The sequence below is a fragment of the Talaromyces rugulosus genome, chromosome I, assembly GCF_013368755.1.
Source record: "Talaromyces rugulosus chromosome I, complete sequence".
Taxonomy (NCBI): domain Eukaryota; kingdom Fungi; phylum Ascomycota; class Eurotiomycetes; order Eurotiales; family Trichocomaceae; genus Talaromyces; species Talaromyces rugulosus.
Window position 1 is genome coordinate 6,495,266 of NC_049561.1, and position 26,258 is coordinate 6,521,523.

Below are 26,258 nucleotides of genomic sequence, written 5' to 3' on the forward strand. Positions count from 1 at the left end.
GAGGCGAAGGATAATTTGAACAGGGGTTTTATTGGTAATAGACCTCCTTATAGACATTGCTGTCATTTACTTTGGTCGATAATAGCTTAGTTATAGCAATACTTCCACCGAATATTACTTTTTCGGCCTGAGAGAGTGTCATGATCGATGTTGGACTCGGATTATGACCAGCAATGCATCGCATTTTAGGCACCTGTCCATTTTATAACAGCCTGAATAACGAAGTGGCACCCCTTAGTCCATTTACATCTTGTATACTTAAAAACATTGCATTGATCAATTCAAGCCTAAGTCTTTCCGTAATACCCAAACATGTAGTCCATCACACCAATAATGGTATCATTCTCAGAATATATTCATCATTATTGTCTCTTTAGCTTTACAGCAGTACGACGAACTTGGTATACTCCCCCGATACCCCGCGCACGAAAAACAAACACCCCACGCTAAAACCAAAGCGTCGCAGAACAAGCCGACGAATAGCGTGAATAGGCGTGCTCCCCCCGACGTGGGGGATCAACAATGGCATCCCACGTCGAGGTCCCCGCCCCCGCATGATTCGGCGAACCGCCGGGAAACAAGGCAAATTGACTGCCGAATTGGAGCTGTTGTCTCTTATATTCTAAAGCTTCCCAAGCTCCTTCTCAATTTTTTTTTCTTCGAGTTTATTATTTTTTCCCGTCACCCCCTAAAGCTTCATTGAATTAATAAAGAAAAAGTATTGTCTACTTTGAAAATGGCAAAAATCAAGTCCATCGAATACTTCCGCGTCAAGCCGCGCTGGCTCTTCGTCAAGGTCACAGATGACAAGGGCGGATTCGGATGGGGAGAGGGAACATTGGAAGGGCACAGCTTGGCTGTCGAGGGGGCATTGGATGAGATCATCCAACGGATAATTGGTTTTGAAGCTGAGTATGTTCGTCATTTCTGGATAATAAGAAAGTGTTCGAGTGCTAATGGAACACACCAGTGATATCGAGCACATCTGGCAATTCGTCTGGCGACTGGGTTTCTACCGTGGTGGTCCCGTCTTCATGTCTGCATTGGCCGGTATTGACATTGCGCTGTGGGATTTGAAGGGCCGCAACCTCGGTGTTCCAGTATACCAGTTGCTAGGAGGCAAGGTTCGCAACAAGATTCAGGTCTATGCATGGATTGGTGGAGACCGACCAAGTGATGTCGAAGTCGCTGCGTACGTTATTCTCTTCTATATTGTCTTTGCAAAGGTATCGTGCTAACTCCCCTACAGCAAAGCTCGTATCGCTCAAGGCCTGAAATGCATCAAAATGAACGCAACCGAAGACGTCAACTGGCTCGACTCGCCATCCGTTCTCGACTCAACTGTCGAGCGCCTCAAGACCGTCAAGGCCCTCGGACTCGACGCCGGTCTAGACTTCCACGGCCGTCTGCACAAGCCCATGGCCAAACAACTTGCCAAAGCCCTCGAGCCTTACAAACCATTATTCATCGAAGAGCCACTGCTCTGCGAGCACCCAGAAGCCCTCAAGCAGCTTGCAGGTCTGACCACTATTCCGATTGCGTTTGGCGAGCGTCTCTACACCCGCTGGGACGTCAAGCGGTTTTTGGAAGACCACTCGGTGGATGTCCTCCAACCGGATATTGCGCATGCTGGTGGTATCAGTGAGACGAGACGCATTGCCGCGGTGGCAGAAGCCTACGATGTCGCCATTGCGCCTCACTGCCCGCTTGGTCCGCTTGCCCTGGCGGCATCGATCCAAGTGGCACTCAACACGCCCAACTTTGTCATCCAGGAGATGTCGCTAGGAATGCACTACAATGTTGAAGCTGGTGATATTGACTTGAACTCGTATCTCAAGGATCAGACCGTATTCGATATTCATGAGGGATACGTTAACGCACCAACGGGACCGGGATTGGGTATCGACATTGACGAGGATTTGGTCAGGAAGATTGCAAAGGAAACGGAACCATGGCAATGCAAGGAATTCTTCGGCCCTGATGGCTCTATCCGTGAATGGTAGTTTTTTTTTTTTTATGTTTGGTGTTATCAATATTTTCTAGATTATCGGGATAGTTGGACATTGCATCAATAGAGCTTAATTGATATTTCTTTACCCTATGGAATTTGAACAAGTAAATAACTCCTTCCTCGGCAATAAATTCGGATATTTCAACCGGCAGAATGAACATATGATCTAGGAGAACTTCCATCCATTCAAGGATGCTGCTCATTGATGCATATGCCGCTCGGAAAGAAAGGCGAACCCCGTCCGGCGTGGGGGGTTGACCCACCATCGATTGATCACATTCTCCGATTATTATTATTGCTCCAATCTCTTCGCATTAAATACAGCATCATCTTTGCATACACGAAAGATATAAAAAACACCACCAAAATGCAAGCCCTCACATCCCTCTTCTCTCTCGAAAACCGCACCGCGCTGGTGACCGGCGGTACGCGGGGCATTGGCGCTCAGATGGCCATTGCCCTGGCCGAAGCCGGTGCCGACATCATCCTCGTGCAGGTTAGTAGCTTTGTGTGTTTCTCAAAATACAGTCAGATTTCTAACGGCAGAAAAAACAGAGGGATACCTCTAACCAACAGACAAAACAACACATCGAGTCCCTAGGCCGAAAGGCAACCATTTACACAGCCGACCTAGGTTCTCGCACAGCTGTCTCGGAGCTTTCCAAGTCTGTTCTCGCAGATGGCCATGATATTTCTATTCTTGTCAACTGCGCTGGCATTCAAAGACGGCACCCCGCCCATGAATTCCCGGATAACGACTGGGATGAGGTTAGTCTATCTATCCGGGAGGGGAAAAAAAACATAGCTATTGGATTCTAACTAAGAATTTAATAGGTCCTGCAAATCAACTTAAACACCGTATTCGCCCTCTGCCGCGACATCGGTGCCTACATGCTCACTCGCACCCCATTCCACGGCACTGAATCCACCTCTCCCAACGGCGGATACCGCGGAAGCATCATCAACGTCGCCTCCCTCGTTTCATTCCAGGGTGGTCTCACTGTACCCGCCTATGCGAGTGCCAAGGGCGGTGTCGCACAGCTCACCAAGGCCTTGTCGAATGAATGGGCTAGTAAAGGAGTCAACGTCAATGCAATTGCGCCGGGATATGTGGCGACCGATATGAACGAGGCACTCATCAACAACCCCGTGCGCGCAGAGCAGATTCTGGTTAGAATTCCCGCGGGCAGATGGGGTTCTGGGGAGGATTTCAAGGGTCCGACGGTGTTTTTGGCTGGAAAGGCTAGTCTGTATGTGAGTGGGGAGATTTTGACTGTGGATGGGGGTTGGATGGGTCGGTAGTTTTTTTTATTCAAGTCGATATTTGTATGAGGAAAAATTAAAAAGCGAATTTCTATAAATATTTTAAATAAATTTAGTCAAATACTTATTTTTTTTTCTATGGTAGATGATATGGTTTTGTTACGAGACGTTAAGGCCAGCGCTTGCCCTATCCTTCCCGTGTCGAACTATTACCAAATTCGGAAATTTTTTGGACAAAACTGGGGCCAGGCATACAATATGTTACATTTCAGCCTCAATTCATATATCGAGTTGCCTAAAAGACAAATAATTTTTGAAAATTTAAATGAATTATCCTACTTTCGTTTCAAATTCATGTCGCATTGTAAAACGCCATCACTGTCCATGAATAGTCATCAACAACTCGTCCACCGTCCAGCCCCCTTCTCCACCCGCCGCAAGACTATCTCGCGCATAGCGTCCATTAAACATATTCAACAAACACCTCTCAACCCCATTCCTCGCCTCGCGGCTCAACGACGTCAAGACTTCAGTCATTTGCAGCACATACTTTGCGCGATTCATGTTGCCCAGCTGGTTCATGAAATGGTTCAACAGAAACGCTTCTAGCTGCGGGATTGATTGTCGCCAGATTGATTGTTGTTCGTACATTGCGCTATTCAGAGTCGCGAGACGGTCGTACAACTGCTCATTGGTTAATATGTCAGGTGACATTGTTGTTGTCGTGGATGTGACCGTAGCGATGGTGTTGTGGTATCGGGATGAGACGCATTCTTGGATCATTACGCCAATGTAGAATAAACAGGCGATGCGGTCGTGCTCGTATATGTCCGATCCTGGTTCGACATTGCCATTAATACTATTGAAGAAGGATGTTCGGAGGACGTTGACGGCTTCGTGGAGGGAATGGTAGTGTCGGAGTCCCTCGGATTGTAAATTGCTTGAGTTTGCCATTAGGCTGCGCATATCCTGAATAAATGATATCAACCAGAGGGACCGAAGCTTATGGATATCCGGGATATTCGGATCTGATAAAGATGTTTCTTGTGAAGAAAGATAGGCCATCGAGGCGGATATTTCAGAGATGTTGTTTGACGGGAAAAACCATGATGGTTTTGACATGAGGGAGATCCTTTTTTTTTCACATTAGTCGAGTTAGAAATAGATACGAGGAAGTACTCACAGTTGCAAGACCAATCCTAGCCGCCAGTTTTCTTTCAAAGACGACATGCCGCCTCTTGTTCGGATCATTTGCTCCAGGCCGGCGCGGTGGATTCGCCACGCTTCTTCTGTTCCCCAGTATCGCTATCCAGGATGTCAGCTCTCTCCCTAGTCTTGTACATCTGGGATTCTGTTTACCTCAAATGTAAGCAACCTAACCACAGCTGCAAACGTGGTATCACTCAATGCCATTTCTTCGTCGTTCATCCACTTATTAATCAGCGACACGGCTTCGGCCTTGTATTTCAAAACCTCGACAGCGTGCTTATTGCCACGTAGATATGACAAATGAGCTGCTGCATGTGCCAGTATTCCGTAGAATGAGCCAGCATTAGACAAGTCTAGCGGAAACCACACATCTCGCATGGGATTAAAGTCTATCGAAGGGGATTCTTCAAACATCATCGCGGCATGTGAGCTCAGCCCTGTAGCTAGTTAGAATAGCATCAGATTTGAAAAAGTAGCAATCTTGAATCTTACAGTGATGTAACAATTCATGGTGTCTGGTTGTCAAGTGTATAGGAAATGTATCAAAGGGGTCTAGGGCAAGAGGCGACAAGACGTTGTCCATGTTTACCAAAGACTCTCCAGGTAGTTCAAGGTTCGAAAAATCAAAAAGCTCATCCAATCCGGCAATCCCGGGTAATAGATCTTCAGTGGAAAATTGCAGGTCGCCATCCGCAGCATTCACTGCTATATCAGTCCCCACTGCTGTGTCGTTATAAGGCCATGACACAGTATGGCTAGGAAGAGACACCCCTGTAGCCAAATCCGGTTTGGCAACCAAGGGCCTAGCCCTCCTCTCAGAAGTTTCATGTTCTTTCTGCTCTAGCTTCTGCTGCTGCTTCCTCTTTCGCCACGACTGGCGCATGGCATAGCTGCGGGCGCGGTGTGCATCTTGCGAGGATACAAATACAAATGTTTGAAAAGCCCCTTGTTTATTATTCTGTGCATTCTTTTTCTTTGTCTTGTTGTTGGTTTTCTCCCGATCAGCAATGGATGACGGGGTGTGTAAATCAATTGTGATGTGCTCTTCGGATGGCATTGAGAAATCACAAATTTGTGTGTTTTGTCAAGACAGCTGTTGCATGGTAGGCTTGTTTCTATTACTCAAGAACGCTATTTATCGAAAACAAATGTTGACGTGTTTGTGTGATAGGTTCTGATGAAGTCTTGCATGTAAAAAGAAAATTGTAAAAGGATCAAGCGTGTGTGGCGTGAGAGTCTCGGGTCCGGCAACTTCTCCGCGGCTCCACTTTTAGTCCGTTTGTGCGATATTATTGCCCCATACACACAATCCACCAATCTTATACTTCAAAGTATCTCCGTATGTGGAGTGAGTGCATTGAATCTTTGTCGCAAGGGACTTCTCGGATTGACAATTTCAAATATGAGTAACAAGCTGCTTGTATTTTTGACTATTCAAGATGCTAATAATAAACTAGTGATCCTTTAATCGACAAAACAAACAAAACATCCATATTAGTCTTTAGCCCCCCTCCCCCATTCACATTACTCGTATTATACATAATTCCCATCACTTCGCACAATAAGTCCCAGAAATTCCGTCAAATGCATTGTCCAGATCTAGAGAGCGAACAGGGCAGCAACAGCGGCGAGGGCGCCGGCAGTGTTGATCGTGTTGAGGGAGGCAGCGTTGGTGAAAGCCGGAGGGACAGAGCCGCCAGTACCAGTAGCGCTGCTTCCGGGGAGAACGCCAGACGAAGTGGCAGTGCCGGGGTTGGTTGGGACGGCAGAGCCGGAACCAGTGGCAGTAGCAGTAGCAGTAGCAGTAGCAGTAGCAGTGGGAGTGTCAGTGACAGGGGCAGTGGTAGAGCCCGGGGCGCTGGTAGCAGAGCCAGTGTCGGTGGCGGTAGCGGTAGCGGTAGCAGTACCAGTGCTGCCACCAGTAGTAGTGGAGCCACCGGTGCCCTGGTAGGCATCAATACCCTTTTGGATAGCATCGGTGATACCAGCAGCGAGAGAGGCAGCGATACCAGACAGAGCCGAAGGGACCTTGTCAGTGATGGTGCCAGAGAGCTTCTTGGCAGCGTCGTACTGCTCCTGAAGGCTGGATTCGACGGTGGCACCCTTTCCAGCAGCAACGATATCAGACTTCTTGTCGATGAGATCGCTGATTGCCGTCTCGATCTTTTTGGTCAGGGTCTGCACGGGAGAGGTGAGCGAAAGAGCATCATCCTGCGAGAGAGTATCCTGGCTCGAGAGGGTGCTGACACCCTTGTTGGTGACGGTGATGATGTCGCTCGAGTCCGAGAGCAGCTTGGTGGTGTCACCGCCAGAGTAGGCCTTGACATCGGTGTCGAAGCTATCGACGGAATCCCCAACGGCAGAAAGGACGGACTCGAAGGCGTCAAGATCACGTCGGACGACGGAAGCCTTGCGCTCGACGAGGGTAGGGGTGGCCAGGGTCTGGGCAACGAGACCCAAGGCAACGAGAGAAGTAGTGAACTTCATGGTGATTGCGGCGTTGGAATAACGAATGTCGTTTTGAGTTACGTCTAAGAACGAGTGTGATTGGAGGTAAAGCACAAAGATGCGACGACTTGCTATGGTGTATCAGAAAGCTTGTGGATGCTTGAACACGGGAGGAGGTAACTCCTTATATAGCCTCTTCGCACATCCATGGCTCCCGGGTCATCAGATGTCTGAAAGGCACAACATTGGCCGAGGCACCAAAGGATTCGCCCTGTCGAGTGGGCCGCGCTGGCCGTAAATCGCCACAGTGACTGGGTAGCAAGATACAAGGATTCGTCGGGGCAGTAACCAGATTCTTCGATGTCGACATGGGCTAGGCATGAGACGCCACAAAATTCAGCCCAGGAACAACAACCAACGAAACCCAGACCAGTCACACCCTGGCCAATGCTGACAATTAGATTTTGTTCGTGCTGATGAGCATCCTACATGAATGCATTGGATTGGCTGTGCCCTGCATGATTTCTTGCGGATCATCGACGAGCAAAAAGCCAGTAGGCGGCCCCTTCAAATTACCGAGTACCCCAGACTCGACACTTGCGATACTGTCCATCTGACTGACAGCTGTCAGCCAACTAAGAAATTGGATCAAGAGGCATCATGCGGCTAGCAGTCGTTGAATCTCGTCCGCCGGAGATACTGGATCGATTGGCCATTCTCAAATTAGCGACATGAGAGTGAGACATGAGCAAACCTAGGCCGAAAGCAGGTCTAGATCTATGCGGAGTCTTTCATTGTTCTTATTGCGACAGAGGGAGCGTTGTTAGCGACTTGCGATCTGGTGCAGGACTAGTGCCCCCAGGCAGTCTATCCCCAGGTGGGATTCTTGTGGCCGACGCTGCGTCCTCCCCCGCGCGCAGAGGCCAAAGTTCGATGGTAGCATCCAACCCTAACCCCGGATTTGTATGGGCCGAGCCGACGCGTCATTGGTCTGAGTTGCATAATTAAATTATACGGAAGTGTCGGCTCCCCCAGGCGAATCCTTAGCTTGAGCGCTTGAGCGCCAACACATTGCGCAACGATTGGCTTCTGCAAAGGACTGGGTTGGGCTGGGCCGCGCCAGGGACCCTCGTTCAATACAACGCTGCATTTCCTTGACATTGTGTTCCAAAACGAGGCTCTTGGCTGGCCTGGTGGCTGTTTTGGTGGCTGATGGTGTGCGAGGTGAATGGAGGACGTTGGACTCGCGGCGCTGTTTGTTGGTGGTGGTGGGAAGGGCCTCACGTGCATCCTCGGTTCTAGTTTTACTCCCACTCTTCTTCCCCGCATGTCTCGCAACTGCTAAAGTTTTTTTTCTAGAATATAGTGTCTACTCAGATCGACGGTGGTTTATTTTTTTTTTGGTTTGTTTGCATGAAACATCATCCCGTGTGTAGGGGCAAGTAATTAAACCAACCCTCAACACCGTGTCATAGCAGACGTGATCGCGAACAACGCTCATTTCACTATTTTATTAAATATTCAAAAAGAACGACTCGAAATACTGTAATCCTATTGGGACGTCGGCGCCATTTTCGGCGTAACACAGCCTCAGCCTGGCGTGCTGTGCTGTGCGAGTACATCTGACACACCTGTTCATGTGTAATCGCGCAATAATAATCACTCATATGCAGCACAGTAATAAACCACACCACCCCTGCTCTCAGTCCCAAAATACGCTACTGGATTTTAGATGCATGCTGGGTTTTACCAATAACGTAATGGAAATTGCGTGACTCGTCGATTCAAGCTTACTCTCTTACTCTTACTCCTTCACTTGCACCTTCTTGGAGGACAAGGGTCATCCATCGATTTAATTTAATTCGACGCTACTCGTGAGTCTATTGATGTAGGTGGAAATTACTTTACTACTCCTACTACTACTGTTGACCGTTGAAGGTAACTATGGAATAGTAGCTTCACTTATTACATGCATCTATGGTGGCCAATCCTTGAGGGTCGTATACGGATCTATACTTAACATCAACACATTATAGATATCAACTAGGGGAAACTAATAATTCATTTCTTTTTGAATGGCATCAATCGATGACAATACTCCATCATCGGCCAATTTTCGTCCTTGCGTTAACCTCAATCTAGATTTGTGTATTCTTACTTGACAACCACATGCAGGAACATCTCCCCTTGTCGTTTGTTTTCTATTTAGCTTTCTCGCCCCTGTTCAGGGGTCATCAAATTATTTAACAACTGGTCTAGAATCTAAATTAGACAGAGAAGGGGGTGAAAGGGGGCTCGAAATTGAGTTGGATGGCGTGAACATTGGATTAGGTTCAGCCCCCCCAATCATGGATAACGAATGCTGCTGTTTGGTCAGCCTTTGAAAGGCATCGACACGTGCAATTTTCTTTTTATAATGTACCATCTCCGAGGAAATGGAAATAGTACATATTCTTATTACTGAGTAAAGGCCCTTTAATACTACTGATTATTGAAATATCAAAGTATTTCATTCCTATCAATACAGATTCTATCGTATACTTGAATCTCGTGCATGGTCCAACAAGAAAATATATATATATATAAATTGAAATAAAAATAAACAGAATGCAAAGAGTTCCAAATCATCAGTCGTGGCTCATCATATAACGATAATATATGGGGACCATTTCAGGTGCAGGAAGCGCGCGATCTAAACACCCGTTCGCCTGTTTCCAGCGCTATGCTTTGTTGAAGTCACGAATGCGAATGATATCAAAAGATTGAAATGATGTGAAGAAAATAGGTAGATGGGTAGACAGAAACAAAAAAAAAATTCGAAGAGGTGGTAGGTGATATGCTTGTGATCGGGCGGCCATGCCGAGGATCCTGACGGCGTAGTCCTCTTTTACGAGTCCTAGGGAAAGGGCCACAAGCTCGCTATGAATAAATCACTGCTAATGATGGCCCCTATAGGACAGGTCACAGGTCACGTATCGTCATACGCCCTATCTCACACCCCCCCCTTGTCCAGCCATTGGATCGAGTTGTTCAAGCAGACTGGCACATACAGCATACGCTCGCTGCGAAGCCAAATCCTTCAACGACAACCCACTCAACCACGTGGCCGCTTTGTCCAGTGCATGCCGCAAATTTCGCGACGAATCTGCACTGGCAGAAACCCGGATCAACAGAACTGTCGTGGCCTGGACAAGATAATGCAGTACAGACCACCACGGCGCCACCTCGGTCAGCCATGTAGCGTCAAATGCTGCCGGGAAGAGACCCAACATGTGACAAGCAGCTTCCACACAGCTGTCTCCGGTCTTTTCGTAAAATCTGTGGTCGCCTGCTGAAGACCAATCGAGACTGTGGAGGCAGGACTTGGAAATCAATATTCTCGTACTATAGTACTGTAGCCCGAGGCGGAGGCAACGGTAATCTCGAGTCGTCACACGCTTCTCGTCCGTGAATTTGAATGCAGACGGTAGCTTTGAAAGCCACACGTCGGCTTTGATGTTAAGATCAGTGATGACGATTTCCGGGTCCGTCGGTAGATATTGAGAAACATCAGGAGCGTATAGGGCTTCGACGACCTGTCGCATCAACCGGGCGAGGTCGAGAAAACACACGAAATAAAGGACATGATTCGGTTTCAAAAGCTCCATCGCCGTCCGGATACTCTGCCCCGTCAACGCGAGAGAAGCATCGCCAAACGGTCCCGCAATAACATGGCCCAGAAGATTGTTGCGAAGTCTGCCATCGCTCATAACCTGTATAACCTTCGGATCGGAAAAGTCATGTTCCTCGAATGGAACCGGGAACGGCGTTGTGCAAAATTCCTTCTCCACGCTGATCGGACGGCCCAGCATGATTCCGAGAAGTGTTTCGAGTGTGTAGAGAGACCACCAGACCTTGTAGCGTGACTCCTTTGACGCAAGTGTCACGTAATTGCTTTCACTCCGCAAGTTCAGGCCCATGGCTGTTGCCGATCGAACGGCTAACCCGCATATTCTCCACGCCCTATCAAGGCAGTCAGCAAATCAGATATCTCTACACCACAGTCAAGTGGCGAATCTTTTACCTGTTTATGTGGCCTAAAGACAAGAGAAAGAACGACGTCAATCCTTCGATCTGAACTTGCTGCAAATCAGCGTGGTCCAGAAGACACGTGTCTTTCAGGCCCAGTTTCCAGGCCCGAGAAAAATACTGCAGGGTCTCCTCGCCAACATTCCGCAAAGTGTTCCGGATCTGATGCTGGTCACTTCGAGATGCTATCGCAAACACCAGGTTCAAAATGGCCAGCCACTGGCGCCCAGGCTGAACGAATGCAGCCGTGTAAAAAGAATTCACCTGGTTGAGAAATGTTTCCTTTCTTAGAATCGGTAAATCAGCATGCACCGTGTTGAAGAAAGTTTGCACCAGTCCGTTAGCAACAACTTGCGAGGGTCGACCTAGAGGATCAATGTCTTCGTTGATCGTAATCTCACAGTCGTCCAGGAAATAGCTTGCCGATGCGATGGAATGGTAGCCTCGATGGCCTTCTAGTAAGTTCGGTTCTGTTTGTTCTGCGTCTCCGGTATTTGACTCGATCTCACGTTTCAGGTTATACAACCAGGCTGTCTCGGCATGTTTGCCCACGAAACCGAGGGCTTTGGATTGATCGTTTCGGTTGAAATCTTCCTCTGTATAATCGGCGCCGCTGAGAACGTTCAGCAGAGCCGGTCGTCCAGGGGCTGACGTATGATCGGACGAGTCCGAAGGACCTGATCGACTGAAAAACGTGGAAAAGTCGTCGGAAGTGTACTTGTCAGTATCGAGCCTATACTACAAGCGACTACGTCAGGCTACTTCCAGGGCGGTAAAAAAAGAATATCAGGAAGGTTTGTTAGCGACCTACTTTAGCCAGCGTATCTTGGATGGTCTGGACATCTTCTGGATCAAGTTTTGGATGGAGACTGTTCAAAAGCTGTTCATATTCATTCACTTGGTTCGCATAATCCCTAAGCTGTCTAATCACTCTCTATGTTAGTTCGATCCGAATACCAGAAACTCAAAAAAGGTCGGGTTAGTGACTTCGCTGTTCGTTCACGTTTCCGATCTCCGTATAAACACATTAAGCCGAGTTCTTGACAACGTTCGCATGCTGGGCGATCACCGCTGCATTTTGTTTTCTGTTCTCGACATGATTCGCAGGCGTGGCCAACCCGTTTGTTTGTGTTTGACTGCTCAAGCAAGCCAGGCACTCTGGGTATGGCCACTTTGGGGTTTCCTGTCTGCCTGGAGGAGGGTTCGTTGGGCACACGTAATCGAGAATCCCCCGCATCGCTACTCGACGAGGTCACCGAGGGTTGAAGCTGTTGGGGGTTTATCGATAGGGCATTTGGTGGAGGACGCCTGGGACGTTGCCCGCCAGTCATTGTATGCAGGGCAGCTTATAGCATTTGGACGCTTTCGGTGCGTCGATCTGCCTAGGTGCCTCCGTCTCACAGTCGGTTGGTGAAAAGTAGGAGTCAGATGCACCATCAACGTCTGCAGCAAGCCCTAGCCGGGCCCGAAATAGCCTAGGCTAGTGCTTTTGTAGTGTCGATTTTATTTTATTTTCTCCCCCTAGTGATCAGTCGCGTGGATATGCACAGTCGTGACCCAAAGAATCTACCAAGGGAAGTCTTAAGGGGTGTCAGAGGGGGAAAAAAAAATAAGGATGCACACAGTCGAGCGCAAAGGTAGCTATTCGGCCCTTGTGGTAGGCTGGAACAAACAACCGTAAAGCGAGCCGGGGCGGGTCGAAAAAAGACCACCAAAAGACCACCCGGTCAGGCGGGAAAAACTGTACAAATAGCGAAGAGATGTTGGCATTAATATTAATACCAGGCAAGACGCTGTTTTCCCTGCGTATGTCTACGCAAATTTCCAGAGCTTTCAGTGCCGATTTCCGCCAGAGGATTGGTAACTGTTGTTATCCGCATAGACCAGGAGGAAAGACAGTTTCGGTCTCGTGGGCTATCATGGAGCAGAAACGTTTGATTTAATGGAACAACGACCCCACTCAGGCACATACAAGTCGTGCTGTTTGATTCGGGAGCGGGTCGATCCGTAAACGCAGTCAGGCCCGAAAATGAGGATTCAAGACAGGGCTGTCCTTCTCATTCATTATTCGCCTTAGATCTATTTCCTCGATCAGGGTGCCCGGAAAGCTATTATTGTGGCAGGACAGAGAAGATGCCATCGGCGATCGTGTTATGTATCGTGCATGCTGTGTGCTTGCTGTGTGCACGACTTGACAACCCGATATTGCGAGTCCCAACAAATCGATATTTTTTTTCCTTCCTATCGGAAGAAGAACCCGCCTATCAGAGTTGAAAACGGTAAATGGGCGGCGACAGTCCCGCTCTCTTTTTAGCGGGATTTCACTATCATGCCATTTTCTAGCGCATGGTAACGCTACTATGCCAGTGCCATTGCGGTGGCGAGTCGCAACAGTCATAAAGCCAGCAACTCCTAGGGTGAAGAGCCTGGCTGCTGTTTCCTACTAGAACAGCATTCTGGTATCGCTTTACCGGCTTTGAGAAAATGCCAGTTGCCGGCCGCAAGGCTGACTGGTATAGTCATCTTGTCGAGCTTGGCCAGAATACTCAATTGATTGTTTGTCGTTCTTATCGGCTGGTCTCGAGTCTCAAGTCTCAAGTCTCAAGTGTTACGCCACCCGCGGCACGTTCAGGTGAGTCAGCTCATATTATTTTGACAAACGAAGCGAGGTCGCCCATGAGTCGAGGCCCTGCGATTTAGACCGACAGAGCAGCAGGCGTATGAGCCTCATGTGGCGAGGATGTGGCGAGGACGTGGCAACGGGTATCTTGTACCTTTGTACCTTTGTACCTAGCGAATTTGCCACCGGCAAGTGATATATCGACAAATAATTAACGGATTGAGGTGTTTTGTTTTGTTACACGCAGAGAGCGAAGCAGTCTGGTTCGACAGCCCATGGTCTCTGCAGGCGACTTTATGATGATACACTGTTAGACATCATGTACATCAAGGCGCGCCAGGACTTGCATCAATCGACGGATTCTCTAGAGATTTTGGCTTGCAGCAGTCAGCGAGAGGACGCATAGGAATATAAATAGTGTCCAGAAGAACATTAAATCAAGGCTGCTGGTCGTCGAGGTGCGAGATTGACGTCATGGTTCAGGTGGCGAGCTGAGCGGGCGCGCGCTCATTCGCCGGGCACGGGATCTGCGCTTTCCCCAGACAACACCTCCCGCTTTACTCTGTTACAACTTACAACTCTGTTCTAACATGCCAGTTCTGTTGCCATACCATATCTATTGTCTAATCATTAGGACTATTGCTTCGGTCAACTAAAAAAACAAAAACAAAAAACCAGTCCTCTACCGCCATCATGATTCCAAAGATTCGAGCCCCATCCCGCCGAAAAGAGACCTCGCTACTCTGGGGAGACATGCTTGTCAGATACAGGATTCTCTCGTCGCAGCCTGATTCCACGTCCACATTGGATTGTGATGTTCTCCCACCCCTCCCACTTCAACTCAACCGGCAGTTCCTTGAGCTTCATCGGCTCCGACCACTCGGCCCATTCCAACAGTGTCACCTACAGGACGTTAGCTCCGACAACTAATCCACAAAACACTCTGGAGTCAGCATACCTTGAATTTCATAATGGCCAGCAGCCCATAATCCGTGGCCATGAGTTCCCGGACCACGTCTTCCGTGAGGTCGTCGAGGCAGTTCACCTTCTCCAAGATCTTGCTAACCTTGGCTATCCGTTCCTGTCTAGCTTCCTCGTATTCTTCCGGTGGAAGGGAGTTGTCTTTTAGAGGCTGCGATTTGCGTTTCTCTTCTTGTAAACTGACATAGTGATTGCACCCGGGCTTGCAGTCGATCCTGATTCCGAAGACGCTTGGCGGGTGTGGAATAGGAGGTTTGCACACAAACGGATTGACAAATGGTCGGTACCCGCTTCCGGATACGGGAACTGTGTTCGGGCTCATAGAGAACAGGGACGGTGTATTGTTATGTTGCGTGAAGGGAGATGGCATGCTATCATCCCTAGCAAAGAGAGGCCGTGTGTTGTTTTGCGACGGCTGCTGCGACGGCGTCCAGTTGCCAAACAGCGAATTACCGCCTGTCTGTCCGGGTGAAGGAGTTGGTTGATTCTCCGGCCTGAACATGCTGGGCTGAGTCGATGCTTGATAGTTAAACAGTGATGAGTTCTGGTTGATGGTCGTTGTGGAAATGGCAGCAAACGGGGACTCTGGCGGGACAGCTGCTGGCTGGCTGTGTCCCTTCCCCAGCATATTTATAGAACGGGCTTGCGAGCGCGTCGTTGGCATTTTGTCGGGAATTTCCAAGTAGATGTATGCGATCGATATTCTGAATGGTTGAATGACGGAAGATGGAAGGTGGAAGTAGGTAAGTTCTAAATACCGTTTGCTCCGGTGGCGATCGTAGTACGTACACCCTCCATCAGTCGTGATTGGCATGGTATATTTTCGGCTCAACAAAGAATGCAACCTTTCATAATGAAACTTATTTCATAGAGGGCACATCGGTTCTATCTTTATTTTGCTAATCTCGGCCCCACATTAAAAAGGACATACTAAGCATATTCAGAAATATCATTGATTGCATTCTATATATCTATTTTCTTCCGTCCCAAATTGACGCCCGTTTTATATATCTCAATCCAGTGTGTGGTTTGAATCAGCCTATTCTTTGTTGCACATAAAAGACTAATCGCACTGTCAGGCTCTGAAGCAAAGAAGACAGTATGTATTTCAAAATCAGCACTCGTACCAGACTTGATTCTTCTACTGAATAATATTGAACTGCCATTTAAAGATGTGGGGTAAGATATGAGAGAATGGACCAATCACGAACGTCTGCATGAGCTTTACCTTGCTGATAAAAAGAATGTCACTGTTTCCCTTCTCCAACCTCAGTGGCAAATTGCGTTCTCAGGTTGACATTATCTGCCTCAGGCCTAATATACTGTCATGCCAGGCGCAAGCGAACAAAGGAAACGCCTTTCTAATTGTAATCAACCTTCATCATGTCAGTCAATTCAGTTATTCTTGTCAAGCAGAGCTGTCTAATGACGCTTTTCCTAAACCTGCCCCCTCCCCTGAACTATGTCCACTCAGATCGACATTTTTACGACCTATTGACACCTAGAAGTCTAATAAATACGAAATAAATATTTCATATTCATGTCCTAGGATAGGGCTGGTGCATATTTACAAAGTTATCCAGAGGAACTCCTTAAATTTCACCATAACTGTACATATCAACTAATATAGACTATTGATACACCATAGCCGAGGTATAAGTAGAATCCACGTTAATCTGGCCTACACTCTCCGCATTATCTGCCGTGATCTTGGTCGTGCCAACACGAAAATCCTCAATCACAAAGTTACTCACATTAGCTTGCACACCCGTAATAGCATCATAAAACACCGGCATCTGGCTTTCAGTGGTATCCAGATCCGACGGCGCAAACTCTTCGATCCAGGCATTGCTAATCGTCAGATTTGCCAGCGTCTGGAGCACCGAGATACGGAAAAGGCATGCGGAGGGCCCCTCGGCGCGGAAATTCGACCAGGTCACGCCGGACATGGTGTTGGACACATTGGCGGTGCTGTGGTTGGATGAGATGCCCGTGGTGCTAGCAGTATAAGCGTTGTCGGCGCCGATCAGGCCCGGATTGTTTTCGGCTGCGCTGTAGCTCTGGTGGATGACGCTGACGTCGTTGATGGTGATGTTAGTTAGGGCGCGAGACGCCCAGCCAAACTGCACGACGGGTGCCGTGGCCATTTTCCAGACTACGACGCCGTCGATGTTGACGTTGGAGTAGTATGTTTTGATGGTGTCGTCGTTGACGTGGTAAAAGATGTCCTGGCCCTGGGCGCCATCGTAAAACTCAAGTCCGTCGGTCTGTTCGTAGAAGGAGCCGACTTGTTTGTAGTCTCGGACGGTGGTAGTCAACAGCGACATATCACCGGTCCAGTCCATGGAATTGAACGGTGGTGCATTGATGGTCGGACCGACTAGGTTGAAGGTCTGCGGCGACGAGCCCGTCTGGCCACTCCATATCCGGAGACCGTTGTTGTCACTGCCGGTGGTATAGTTGGTATCTGGGTCTGCGTACCAGACATACTGCTCGCCAGAAAGAACCCCATGCCCGGTCGCCTGGACTTTGGATCCGGTGTTGGAGAACTCAACGGCGCCTTTCACATAGGCTCCGGGGGCAAAGTACACCCAATTGACACTGCTGCTAAGTTTCACGTGGTCGTATCCAGTGCAGTAGTATACCCCAGGTTTGAAGATGACGGTGGATGACTCGGTGGTATCCAGTCCGGATACCAAGCCTTCACTTACCACCAGGGCATCAGAGGACGAGGGCACGATAGACGCCTCTTCCATCGGACTAGCAAAGATCAGGAGCGCGTTGTTGGGCAACAACTCTCCCGATACGGTCGGGCTCTGAAGGTCATCATCGAACTCAACGGAAAAGCGGTATCCCCGGGAGCTATACGGCACCGTGATGTAGAGATTTCCCTCCGAGACGGACGAGTTGAAACCGAGGTTGGTTGGCCGGATAGTATAGTTACCAACAGCATTGGTGTTTCGGGATATCACCACTGTAGCGTTGGAGTCATACAAAAAGGAGCTCCAGGCCATTGTCGTGCCGACTCCATAGGAATGCTCCGTAGTCATGCCATTTCCGGGAATGGCTTCATAGGCAAAGGAATCATAAAAGACGCTCGTGTTGGACGAAGGGGCCACCTGTATGCTGTACAAGTGCGATTGGCGCACATTGCCGTCCTGGACGGGGCTCTCGGTGTTGACTTCACCTGTCGAATGCCACCATGTCGTGAGGTCATCCAGATCTGCGGTGTTGTTCGTAGAGGCCTGAGCACACGGCAGCAAAAGCGCCAGGAAAAGAGGAGAGAAAAACATGGTAGGTCATGTATGGACACACCCTGCCGTGATATCAAGCCGTATAGCAGTCCAAAGAAAAGAATGCGGTGGACGCATCAAGCAGTTGAAACGGGCCAATTGATCAATTAGTCGATATATTTCTTCACAATTTCATCGGCGCGGGGGTGTTTGTTCAAGGTTTATATAGGAATTGTGCCCTACAGTGACGAAATATATACAAACCGAGTCAGTTGTCGGCGACTCGTCGCACACTCATGCAGGAACATCTGAAGCTAGAATAAAAAATCAACAAGTTAAAGAAGAGATGCGGTCATCGCGATAGCGGGGGCACTTTTAGGGTGACCAAACATGAAACATCAGAGGCTCACTAGAGCGACGATTCCCCGAGAGCCGATGGACGCTCCACCACAGACCCTCCAGAGACCCTGCGTTAACTGAAGCCGGTAATTCCCCGGCGCATCGCATAGAAACAGAGGGACTGAGACGGAGTAAATGCGCGCCGATTCAAACCGTCGAACTTTGTTATCCATCGGCGCAAGTGCCGATGTGGTCGATATGTTGCTTAACAAAATCTGCACGGACGTCTGTATGATAGGTCAATATGATAAGGATCGGTTTAAGGTGTTCTCCACCTTTTAATTTTATCCCCTGTCCATGCAGGGGCTTGTCAACTGCCGCCTGCGACTAATTTTTAAGTCGAAAAGATAGTAGTACGTATTTCCAGGATCCGCGCATAATACGTACCGGATATTAATATAGCCATCGCGTATATCAGTTGATCCATCATCGGATCTTTTTCCATGATGAAAGTTGACGGTGATGCAGATACATAACAGTACTCACTGAAAATAATTCGCTAGTACGTACTAGTACCTGCACTCCCCCTACATTCCACCCGGGGTCAACTCATTCCAGCCATGCTTGTGCGGCGTGCCACATGTCTATCGCGAGGTGAACGAGGAAAAACGCAAGGAAATACAGACCACCTCCCAATTGACATGTATTTGATACGACGCGATAGGGATGGCATGCATAGCAGTTGATGTGATCATCCTATAGTCTGTGGGCCAAGCGGCCAAACCGCATCCCTTGAGAGACGTCCGATGTTGACCCTTTTTACCTTTAAAACTGCTATTAAAGCTGCCTTATCTGTCAAGAATGACTCGGCACTCTGTTCTCATGCCACCGATTTGCCATATATTTTAGACGCGACACTTCTTTGCCGTACCAATTTGCGTTTTATGGGATACGCCGCCATGACGGGCCTCAGAAACTGAAGATATAGATCTTGCCAAAATGGACTACTCTCTGCGACCAGCCTCGGTCTGCACATCAGAAGATGGGTCCAAGTTTGACGGCACAGGACAGACTACAGCCTCGGAAACACAACAACAGACGCCCAACAACAAACACTACCGCCTCCGCCTCTGGGGAATCATCGCCGGTCTTTGCGTAATCAATCTGCTGTGTGCACTTGAAGGGACAGTTCTTATAACGTCACTACCGAGCATCGCGGCTGAACTGGACTTGGGTGACAAATTCGTTTGGGTCAACAATGTATTCTCTCTTTCGGCGTAAGTATTTGAATTAACCCGGAAATTCATACCACTGACACAGTTCCAGCGCAGTTATTATCCCCAGCTGTGGCCAATTGGCCGATCTATTCGGACGCAGATGGGTGACGCTGGTGATCGTGGCGGTATACCTGGTTGGAAGCGTGATCTGCGGCGCCGCTCAAAATGCATCCATGCTCATCATCGGCCGTGTTATCCAGGGAATGGGCAGCGGTGGAGTGGAGATGATTGTACCAGTTGTCATTGCTGACCTGGTACCGTTGCGACAGCGAGGAAACTACATGGCTTTGGTTCTGGGCATATTTGCTTTGGGGACCGTTCTTGGGCCGATTCTAGGCGGCGTGATCATTCAAACGACTACCTGGAGATGGATCTTCTACATGAATATTCCAATCTGTGGGGTAGGTCTTGTCATGCTGTTTCTTTTTCTCCGTGTCGGCCACAACCGGGAAATCAGTTCTATGCAACGTCTGAAGAGGATCGATCTCATGGGGGCTTCCATACTCATAATGGCCAGTGTTTCTGTCCTGCTTGCCCTGACCTACGGAGGCTCTAGCCACTCGTGGTCGTCAGCACATATTCTCGTTCCATTATTCCTTGGGGTTAGTGGACTCGTTTTGTATATGCTGTACGAAGGATCGCAATTTTGCGTGCAGCCCATGACGCCGTTGAGACTATTCGGAAGTTTGTCTTCGGTGGTGCTGTCCGTCAATACCGTTATTAACGCATTCCTGCTACAATGTGTCACCTTTTTTCTCCCAGTCTACTTTCAGGCAATTCTTGACTCTCGCCCCTCCACATCTGGAATCCATCTCCTCCCCAGCGTTCTGATGGCCATCCCCGGGGCAGCCATTGCCGCTCTGGTTTTGACCCGCACAGGAAGATACAAATTCCTTCACCTGTTGGGGTTTGCTCTGGTCACCGTCGGTCTCGGCCTGTTCAGCATGCTCGGACCGCGTACGTCAACCGCCGAATGGGTGATGTTCCAGCTGGTCGTTGCAGCCGGCGCCGGCATGGTGTTTGATTCCCTGTTACCAGCCTTTCAAGCAGGCCAGTCGGAGCGCGACCAAGCCGCGGCCACAGCCACTCTGACATTTCTACGTTGTTTTGCGAATACCTGGGGCTTCGCCGTGCCAACGGCCATCTTCAACACGCAGATCGAGCGCGGACTAGACGCTGTGCGTGATGTCGACGTGCGCCAGGAATTGTCTCATGGACAGGCGTTTCAGCACGCTACAGGCGAGTTCATGCGCTCGCTGTCCCAGAACACGCGCGACGAAGTCAAAGGTCTGTTTGATGAGGCGCTCAGACGCGTGTGGAAGGTTTCTGTTGCCATTGCCCTTGTGGCTCTGCTGCTTGTTCTGCTTGAAAAGGAGGTTCCTCTGCGCCAGGAACTTGAGACGGAGTATGGGCTTGAGGGTGGTTCAAGAAAAGAAAATGATGAGAGTAATTCGGCATCGAGATGATACTGAATGCAGGATGTCAAGATGATGACAATCAGGCTAGTTGCTAACCTTGCAATATAATAACAGTCAAGAAAGTCAATCTAGACAGACTCATTGCGCACTTCATACCCCCACCCATCAAGACTTAACTTGCCAGTGTAAAAATGCAACAGTTGTACCAGAAATAATAATCATAATTTGTATACAATCCCAGCTCGCTCCGTGATTGGCCACCTGCGGTGGGTCCAGGGCTGCGACGCGCCAAAACCCTAATCGCACTCACCGATACGGCAAAGCGGCGTCCGCCCGCTAAAAGCTCGTCTCCCTCGTCAATTCTTTCTACCCACCCGTTACTCCGCTCCAGCAAAAGAGAAATCGTTCCTCCCAGCGACAAACCTCACCAAAAAAAAGAAACCAGAAAAAATGGATTCCGCCAAAGTTCCCGTCAAGCTCGTCAAGGTGACCCGCGTTTTGGGCCGAACTGGTATGGGAAACCCAAGATGAGATGTTTTGAAGATTGGACAAAGGGTTAACGAAATTCTGTGTGCAAATAGGCTCTCGTGGTGGTGTCACTCAGGTTCGCGTCGAGTTCATGGACGACCAGACCCGTTCGATTATCCGTAACGTCAAGGGACCTGGTATGTTTGGATGCGAATTGCGACAATATTTTGGAAGGTCAAAAACAAGGGAAACTAATACAATTGATCTCCACAGTCCGTGAAGACGACATCCTCTGCCTCCTCGAATCCGAGCGTGAAGCCCGCCGTCTCCGATAGACGCCTTGTTTCTTTTATTTTCAGCTGGATTTAATGAACAACAACCAACGACAAAAAAAATTCGAAAATGTTTCAATATCAAAGTTGGGAGAAGGAATTTGTTTGATTTTTTTTTTCGAAAGATGGTTGAAATCAACGGATAATCATGATTTGAATTTGGATCAAGTCGAAGTTTGAACGTCGCATGATCGGAAAATGGGAGTTATTTTCTTGTTTTAGACGCCCTTTTTTTTTATTCTTGAAATCAATAACGGGCATCGTCATATCATGATCATCAAATCCGGAATTCGAATTCTTTTCTCACTTTTTCTCTCTTCGGAACTTTCAAGGAACTGCGTGATATTGAGTAAACTGGGGATATGGCCTTGTTGCAAGTGGCCAGCTCAATAGCTACATGCGATTGATTTGATCACGATGTCTTTTCCAAGATCAATCAGTCCAAGTTCTGCAAGATGGTCTTGGTCGTATTTGTTCTGACTGCAATGTCTAGTATTCGTAAGCGTGGATCGTCTCGAAAAGACCAGAAATGGACTATCATTTCATCCCGTCATCCGGACTTGATTTTAGAAGCTGATCGCTGCTAGTTGGAATTTGTTAGAGATGAAACGACGGCTTATGTTTCGCTCCTACTTATCCACGACTTGGTAGTTGCAGGTGTTATTATGTTCTCAATGTCGATGGAAAGCAGTCATGCACGTAAACCGCTTCCATAAGTATCAGCTTCGTTTGCTCCACCCTACAGTGTAGCAGGCGCCGCCACAGCTTCAGAAATCTGCAGAATATTGTCCAGCTCTTCCTCGGGTGTTCTTCCAAATTCACTCGGTAGCAACTCTAAAATTGAGAAGGGAGAGGGATAGTTCTGTGTAGAGTGGGCAAGACCGGGCAAGTTGTTATGTTCAATATTAGGGCCCAGTTTACCATTATCAAAGTTCTATACTCATAACATTATATGATGTCATTTCAATCTATCTAAAGGGACAATTATCAAAGTAGTACTATTATATCCAACGATTCATCCAGGTACAAAAAGTAAAAATCATATCATCGTTCCATCATCCAGCCCAAGAATAGAAAGGCTAGGCTCGCCGAGCAAACGCCAGAGGCTTCCTGTCAAGGGACCACTTGTCAGACTTCCACTCTGGAACGCCAGTGCCTATGCTAGGAGGGGTTCCTGTTCCGCTAACTGTCGTCGAGGTAGATGTCCAAGGGAAGACGGGTTCTCTCGAGGTCGTGGTTGTGCTGATACTGGTTGTGCCAGTTTGGGTAGCTGTTTCAGTGGCAGATCCAGTAATGGTTGCAGTAGCAGGTCCGGTAGCAGGCTCAGTGGTAGTAGGTCCAACAGCAGGCCCAGTGGCAGTCCCCGTCACAGTCTCACTCACAGCAGACGTAACTGGAACAACCACAGCTGTCGTTTCCCCCCCTGGAACACTGCCCCCAGTCGACGCTGGCACCACAGTATGCGTAGCAGTGAAAGTAACAGTAACAGTTTCCGTCTCCGTCGCGGGTAGTGGACAGCCAGACGTCGGCACACCGACCGGAAAGGTCGTTTCTGGAACCAGCGTAGTCCAAGTTGCTTCCCTCACCGAGGTCGAAGCAGTAAGCCATGTCGAATAGATTGTCGATGCACCCGTAGTGCCGACCGAAGTCGAGGTCGGGATGAAGACAGTCTTGGTCTGGGTGTTGGTATATGTGTAGGTAACGTGGTGGCCTGTACCGGAAAAAGTCGAAGCCGATGTGTATGTAGACGTGAGTGTAGTTTCCGGCGGCGGAGGAGGCCAAGTTCCTCCGGTAGACAACGGAGGAGGTGGAGGGAAAGTGGTGAAGCCAGAAGGTTGAGGTTTGTGATGGTCCGGCCAGTTGCCGGGATAGGCAAGGGAAGAGCCGATTAGGGCTACGCCGGCGATGAGGAAACGCATTATCTTTTTCGTGTTCTTTCTGCACGTAGTGAATTATAAGCGTATTATGAATAGGAATAAGTTATAAATTCCAAGCTCCCTATAACGAGTGAGGTGCTAGCAGATTTCAGTATGAGCGAGTGTGTCTATGATAGAACCGAGAACGAGATCGCCGGAAAATGAACGTCTTATACTACCACATTCTATCCTATCCGGTATTCCGAGAGTGGCCACCACAGCCATGGCCTAGCCAAGCATGCCAACAGATACATATGTAAATGCACTGCCTGGTCGTACGCAAAGTCCAGACCTGAGTGGGCTGATTTCACATCTCTAGATGATTCAACTGGACGAGTTCCAAGCCTCTCTGCGTATTTTCTGATTAAGCGATGCTCGTTACCACTAAAAACGGTCCAGACTATATTTATAGATATGAGCAGGACGGTATAATACCGTATGAAAGTCTTTTTCTCATGTCAGACAGACGCAGGCGATGTTGTCAGCTCGAATGTCTCGCACAGACTGTGGCGCTCGTCTGGCATTTGTTGTAAAAACAGGACCCTTTCATCATCATCATGATCATTATTATTATTACCATTTACGTAGACATCACGACAGGCAAAATTGTCTCAGTTGTCAGTGACTCAGTCTACTAGAAACTCATATCATTGGTCGAACAATAGACTCCATTCGGAGCCGCCTCTTCCGGCTTCCTATAGCTCGATGGTTGTCTATCCAAGATTCAATGTCTCAATGATTGAGATTATTTTTATTCATTATTTATCCTTAAATAACGCACCTCGCCTGGTTTTGCCTTGTGAATCGATCGGATTGCAGCTGCCTAGGGCTGACTCGGATGATATACGCATTTTATAGATAGTGATCCCGGATGTGCGGATGTGCCGGAACAGCATGATATATAGAGTTAACAGCCAAGTGAAATCCCAACCAATAACAACTTTAATTTTTCAACCATTTTGTATAATTGAAAAAAAAAAAAAGGTTCAAGACATGCAGTACGCCAGGCATATGCAGTATGACGTGTTGGCATGTTATCGATCCAATGAGTGGCCAGTTTTATAATCAAGTCTTGCACGTGGATCCGTTCCCATAATAATGCACATTCGACGTTAGTATCTTTATTTTTACTTTTTGAATTGTGTTGGTGGGTATTTCCTCTATCGGTTGTCTGTACATAGTAGTCCCTCCCTGCCTTGGGAGGCGAGTTGCCGACATCAATTTGAGGCCACGCGGAATTCTTATTTAAAGACAGTGTAATAGTATACCATCTCAGAATAACACAGTAGGTAAATTTGCAAGTATGCGGGTTAATTGTCTCAATGCGTTAACTGATATCCACCCGAGTGAAACATTATCAGCCACGTTCACGCCTATCTTGCATTTACCTCCGCTATCGTATGGATGGCTGCTTACTGTCTTATCATTACTCAGCAAAAGTCTATCAGTAACCTGCATCTAGCAGATTAAATACATAACTATGTTGTTCAAGTGAGATCGGGGGTCAACACTTTCCGGATTAGCGCTGTGCGGCCTCTCCCCTAGCACTTGTAAATAAGTATAATGCTTTATAAATGGCAAATCACTAAAACCTTGTGGATTTAATAAGGATATCGGGGACACAAAATAAAATTTATCTAAACTATCAGCGGACAGATGTTTCATTAAAGGAATTCCAGCAATTCAGTCAGTTTGACAGAAACACCGTAGTAAAGTTCGCGCTGCCTTGCGCAAACGGCATGAATTCGGACTTTGTAGGGCTAGGGCCATGCCCTAACCAGCGGTACTGAATCCGGGGATAACTTCATGTTGAAGTCAGGGTACGTAGGAAAGGTGATTCGCTTGGAAATGCTTATAAGGAGCGTTCATAGTAGTCCTGATGCTCCATATTCTCATCTAAGGGCGCTCTCTCAGTGCGGATGAGTTGATTAGTTTCCAATAGAGATTTGGTTCGTCATACACAGCAGAGTTCTTAATATTCAAGATCCATTTCCTTTAAATTATTAGAAATATCCATTCACACCCGATATTATATATAATTATATCTATACATGTATATATATTAGATCACATTTACTATTGAAGAATAAATTTATCGCTCATATAACTATAATCTACCGTACATATGTAGTTAACATTCTTTTGGTAAGTCTTTTTGGCTTTTGACAAAACGCTGGCCTGTGCCGCTTTTGTCTCTTTTTGACTAAGATGTCCTTGGTCTTCTGACAAAAGGCCACTATATTGTACGATCCTTGTAATTTACATATAATTCCAATGCTCTGCGTGTACACCGGTAAGTCCAGTGCGGTATACTTTATGATGACAATTAAATTCAACCAGGTTACTACACCTCTTTTATTCATAATGAACCTTTGCCGGATTCATCTAGTGTACGACTAAGCTTGCCAAGCCTTTTGAAGTCGGTTCCGCCCGCATTAGAATGATCAACGCATTCCGAGCTTCAAATTACCTGAATGCGGTTTGGTAGACTTTATACGGAATAGTGCTGCCGCCGTTTCGGGCCGAGGCCCATTATTCTAGTGGCTCACAGGTAGTTCAATATTCAACCATGTTGTCATGCAATTATGAGTTCCTAATGTGTGCACACAGCTTACTGGGTTTGCATCATTTCCGCATCGTAATACTGCTTGACGTTGAGAAGTCTCCAACTTCGT

General features: G+C 47.9%; 9 protein-coding genes across 9 annotated transcripts; 3 read left to right on the top strand and 6 right to left on the bottom strand.

Moving 5' to 3' along the window:
- Nucleotides 1-736: 736 nt before the first annotated feature.
- On the top strand, nucleotides 737-3,313 carry TRUGW13939_02224 (uncharacterized protein; the record flags this gene model as incomplete). The annotated part of the gene is made up of 6 exons (XM_035485418.1): nucleotides 737-912; nucleotides 971-1,192; nucleotides 1,250-2,002; nucleotides 2,336-2,507; nucleotides 2,567-2,779; nucleotides 2,846-3,313. The coding sequence occupies 6 exons, from the start codon at nucleotides 737-739 to the stop codon at nucleotides 3,311-3,313; spliced, it is 2,004 nt and encodes a 667-aa protein (XP_035341311.1).
- A 336-nt stretch (nucleotides 3,314-3,649) lies between these two features.
- TRUGW13939_02225 (uncharacterized protein) lies at nucleotides 3,650-5,540 on the bottom strand (the record flags this gene model as incomplete). The annotated part of the gene is made up of 4 exons (XM_035485419.1): nucleotides 3,650-4,406; nucleotides 4,458-4,579; nucleotides 4,634-4,920; nucleotides 4,976-5,540. 4 exons carry the CDS (start codon nucleotides 5,538-5,540, stop codon nucleotides 3,650-3,652), a joined length of 1,731 nt encoding a protein of 576 aa, XP_035341312.1.
- Nucleotides 5,541-6,082: 542 nt separating this feature from the next.
- On the bottom strand, nucleotides 6,083-6,970 carry TRUGW13939_02226 (uncharacterized protein; the record flags this gene model as incomplete). The annotated part of the gene is made up of 1 exon (XM_035485420.1): nucleotides 6,083-6,970. One exon carries the CDS (start codon nucleotides 6,968-6,970, stop codon nucleotides 6,083-6,085), a length of 888 nt encoding a protein of 295 aa, XP_035341313.1.
- Nucleotides 6,971-9,918: 2,948 nt separating this feature from the next.
- TRUGW13939_02227 (uncharacterized protein) lies at nucleotides 9,919-12,330 on the bottom strand (the record flags this gene model as incomplete). The annotated part of the gene is made up of 4 exons (XM_035485421.1): nucleotides 9,919-10,933; nucleotides 10,995-11,737; nucleotides 11,811-11,922; nucleotides 11,987-12,330. 4 exons carry the CDS (start codon nucleotides 12,328-12,330, stop codon nucleotides 9,919-9,921), a joined length of 2,214 nt encoding a protein of 737 aa, XP_035341314.1.
- A 2,027-nt stretch (nucleotides 12,331-14,357) lies between these two features.
- On the bottom strand, nucleotides 14,358-15,264 carry TRUGW13939_02228 (uncharacterized protein; the record flags this gene model as incomplete). Its single annotated transcript, XM_035485422.1, has 2 exons — nucleotides 14,358-14,522; nucleotides 14,578-15,264. 2 exons carry the CDS (start codon nucleotides 15,262-15,264, stop codon nucleotides 14,358-14,360), a joined length of 852 nt encoding a protein of 283 aa, XP_035341315.1.
- Nucleotides 15,265-16,231: 967 nt separating this feature from the next.
- TRUGW13939_02229 (uncharacterized protein) lies at nucleotides 16,232-17,893 on the bottom strand (the record flags this gene model as incomplete). The annotated part of the gene is made up of 1 exon (XM_035485423.1): nucleotides 16,232-17,893. The coding sequence occupies one exon, from the start codon at nucleotides 17,891-17,893 to the stop codon at nucleotides 16,232-16,234; it is 1,662 nt and encodes a 553-aa protein (XP_035341316.1).
- Nucleotides 17,894-19,171: 1,278 nt separating this feature from the next.
- TRUGW13939_02230 (uncharacterized protein) lies at nucleotides 19,172-20,915 on the top strand (the record flags this gene model as incomplete). The annotated part of the gene is made up of 2 exons (XM_035485424.1): nucleotides 19,172-19,449; nucleotides 19,499-20,915. 2 exons carry the CDS (start codon nucleotides 19,172-19,174, stop codon nucleotides 20,913-20,915), a joined length of 1,695 nt encoding a protein of 564 aa, XP_035341317.1.
- A 402-nt stretch (nucleotides 20,916-21,317) lies between these two features.
- On the top strand, nucleotides 21,318-21,670 carry TRUGW13939_02231 (uncharacterized protein; the record flags this gene model as incomplete). The annotated part of the gene is made up of 3 exons (XM_035485425.1): nucleotides 21,318-21,378; nucleotides 21,449-21,532; nucleotides 21,609-21,670. The coding sequence occupies 3 exons, from the start codon at nucleotides 21,318-21,320 to the stop codon at nucleotides 21,668-21,670; spliced, it is 207 nt and encodes a 68-aa protein (XP_035341318.1).
- Nucleotides 21,671-22,746: 1,076 nt separating this feature from the next.
- TRUGW13939_02232 (uncharacterized protein) lies at nucleotides 22,747-23,586 on the bottom strand (the record flags this gene model as incomplete). The annotated part of the gene is made up of 1 exon (XM_035485426.1): nucleotides 22,747-23,586. The coding sequence occupies one exon, from the start codon at nucleotides 23,584-23,586 to the stop codon at nucleotides 22,747-22,749; it is 840 nt and encodes a 279-aa protein (XP_035341319.1).
- Between the last annotated feature and the right edge of the window lie 2,672 nt (nucleotides 23,587-26,258).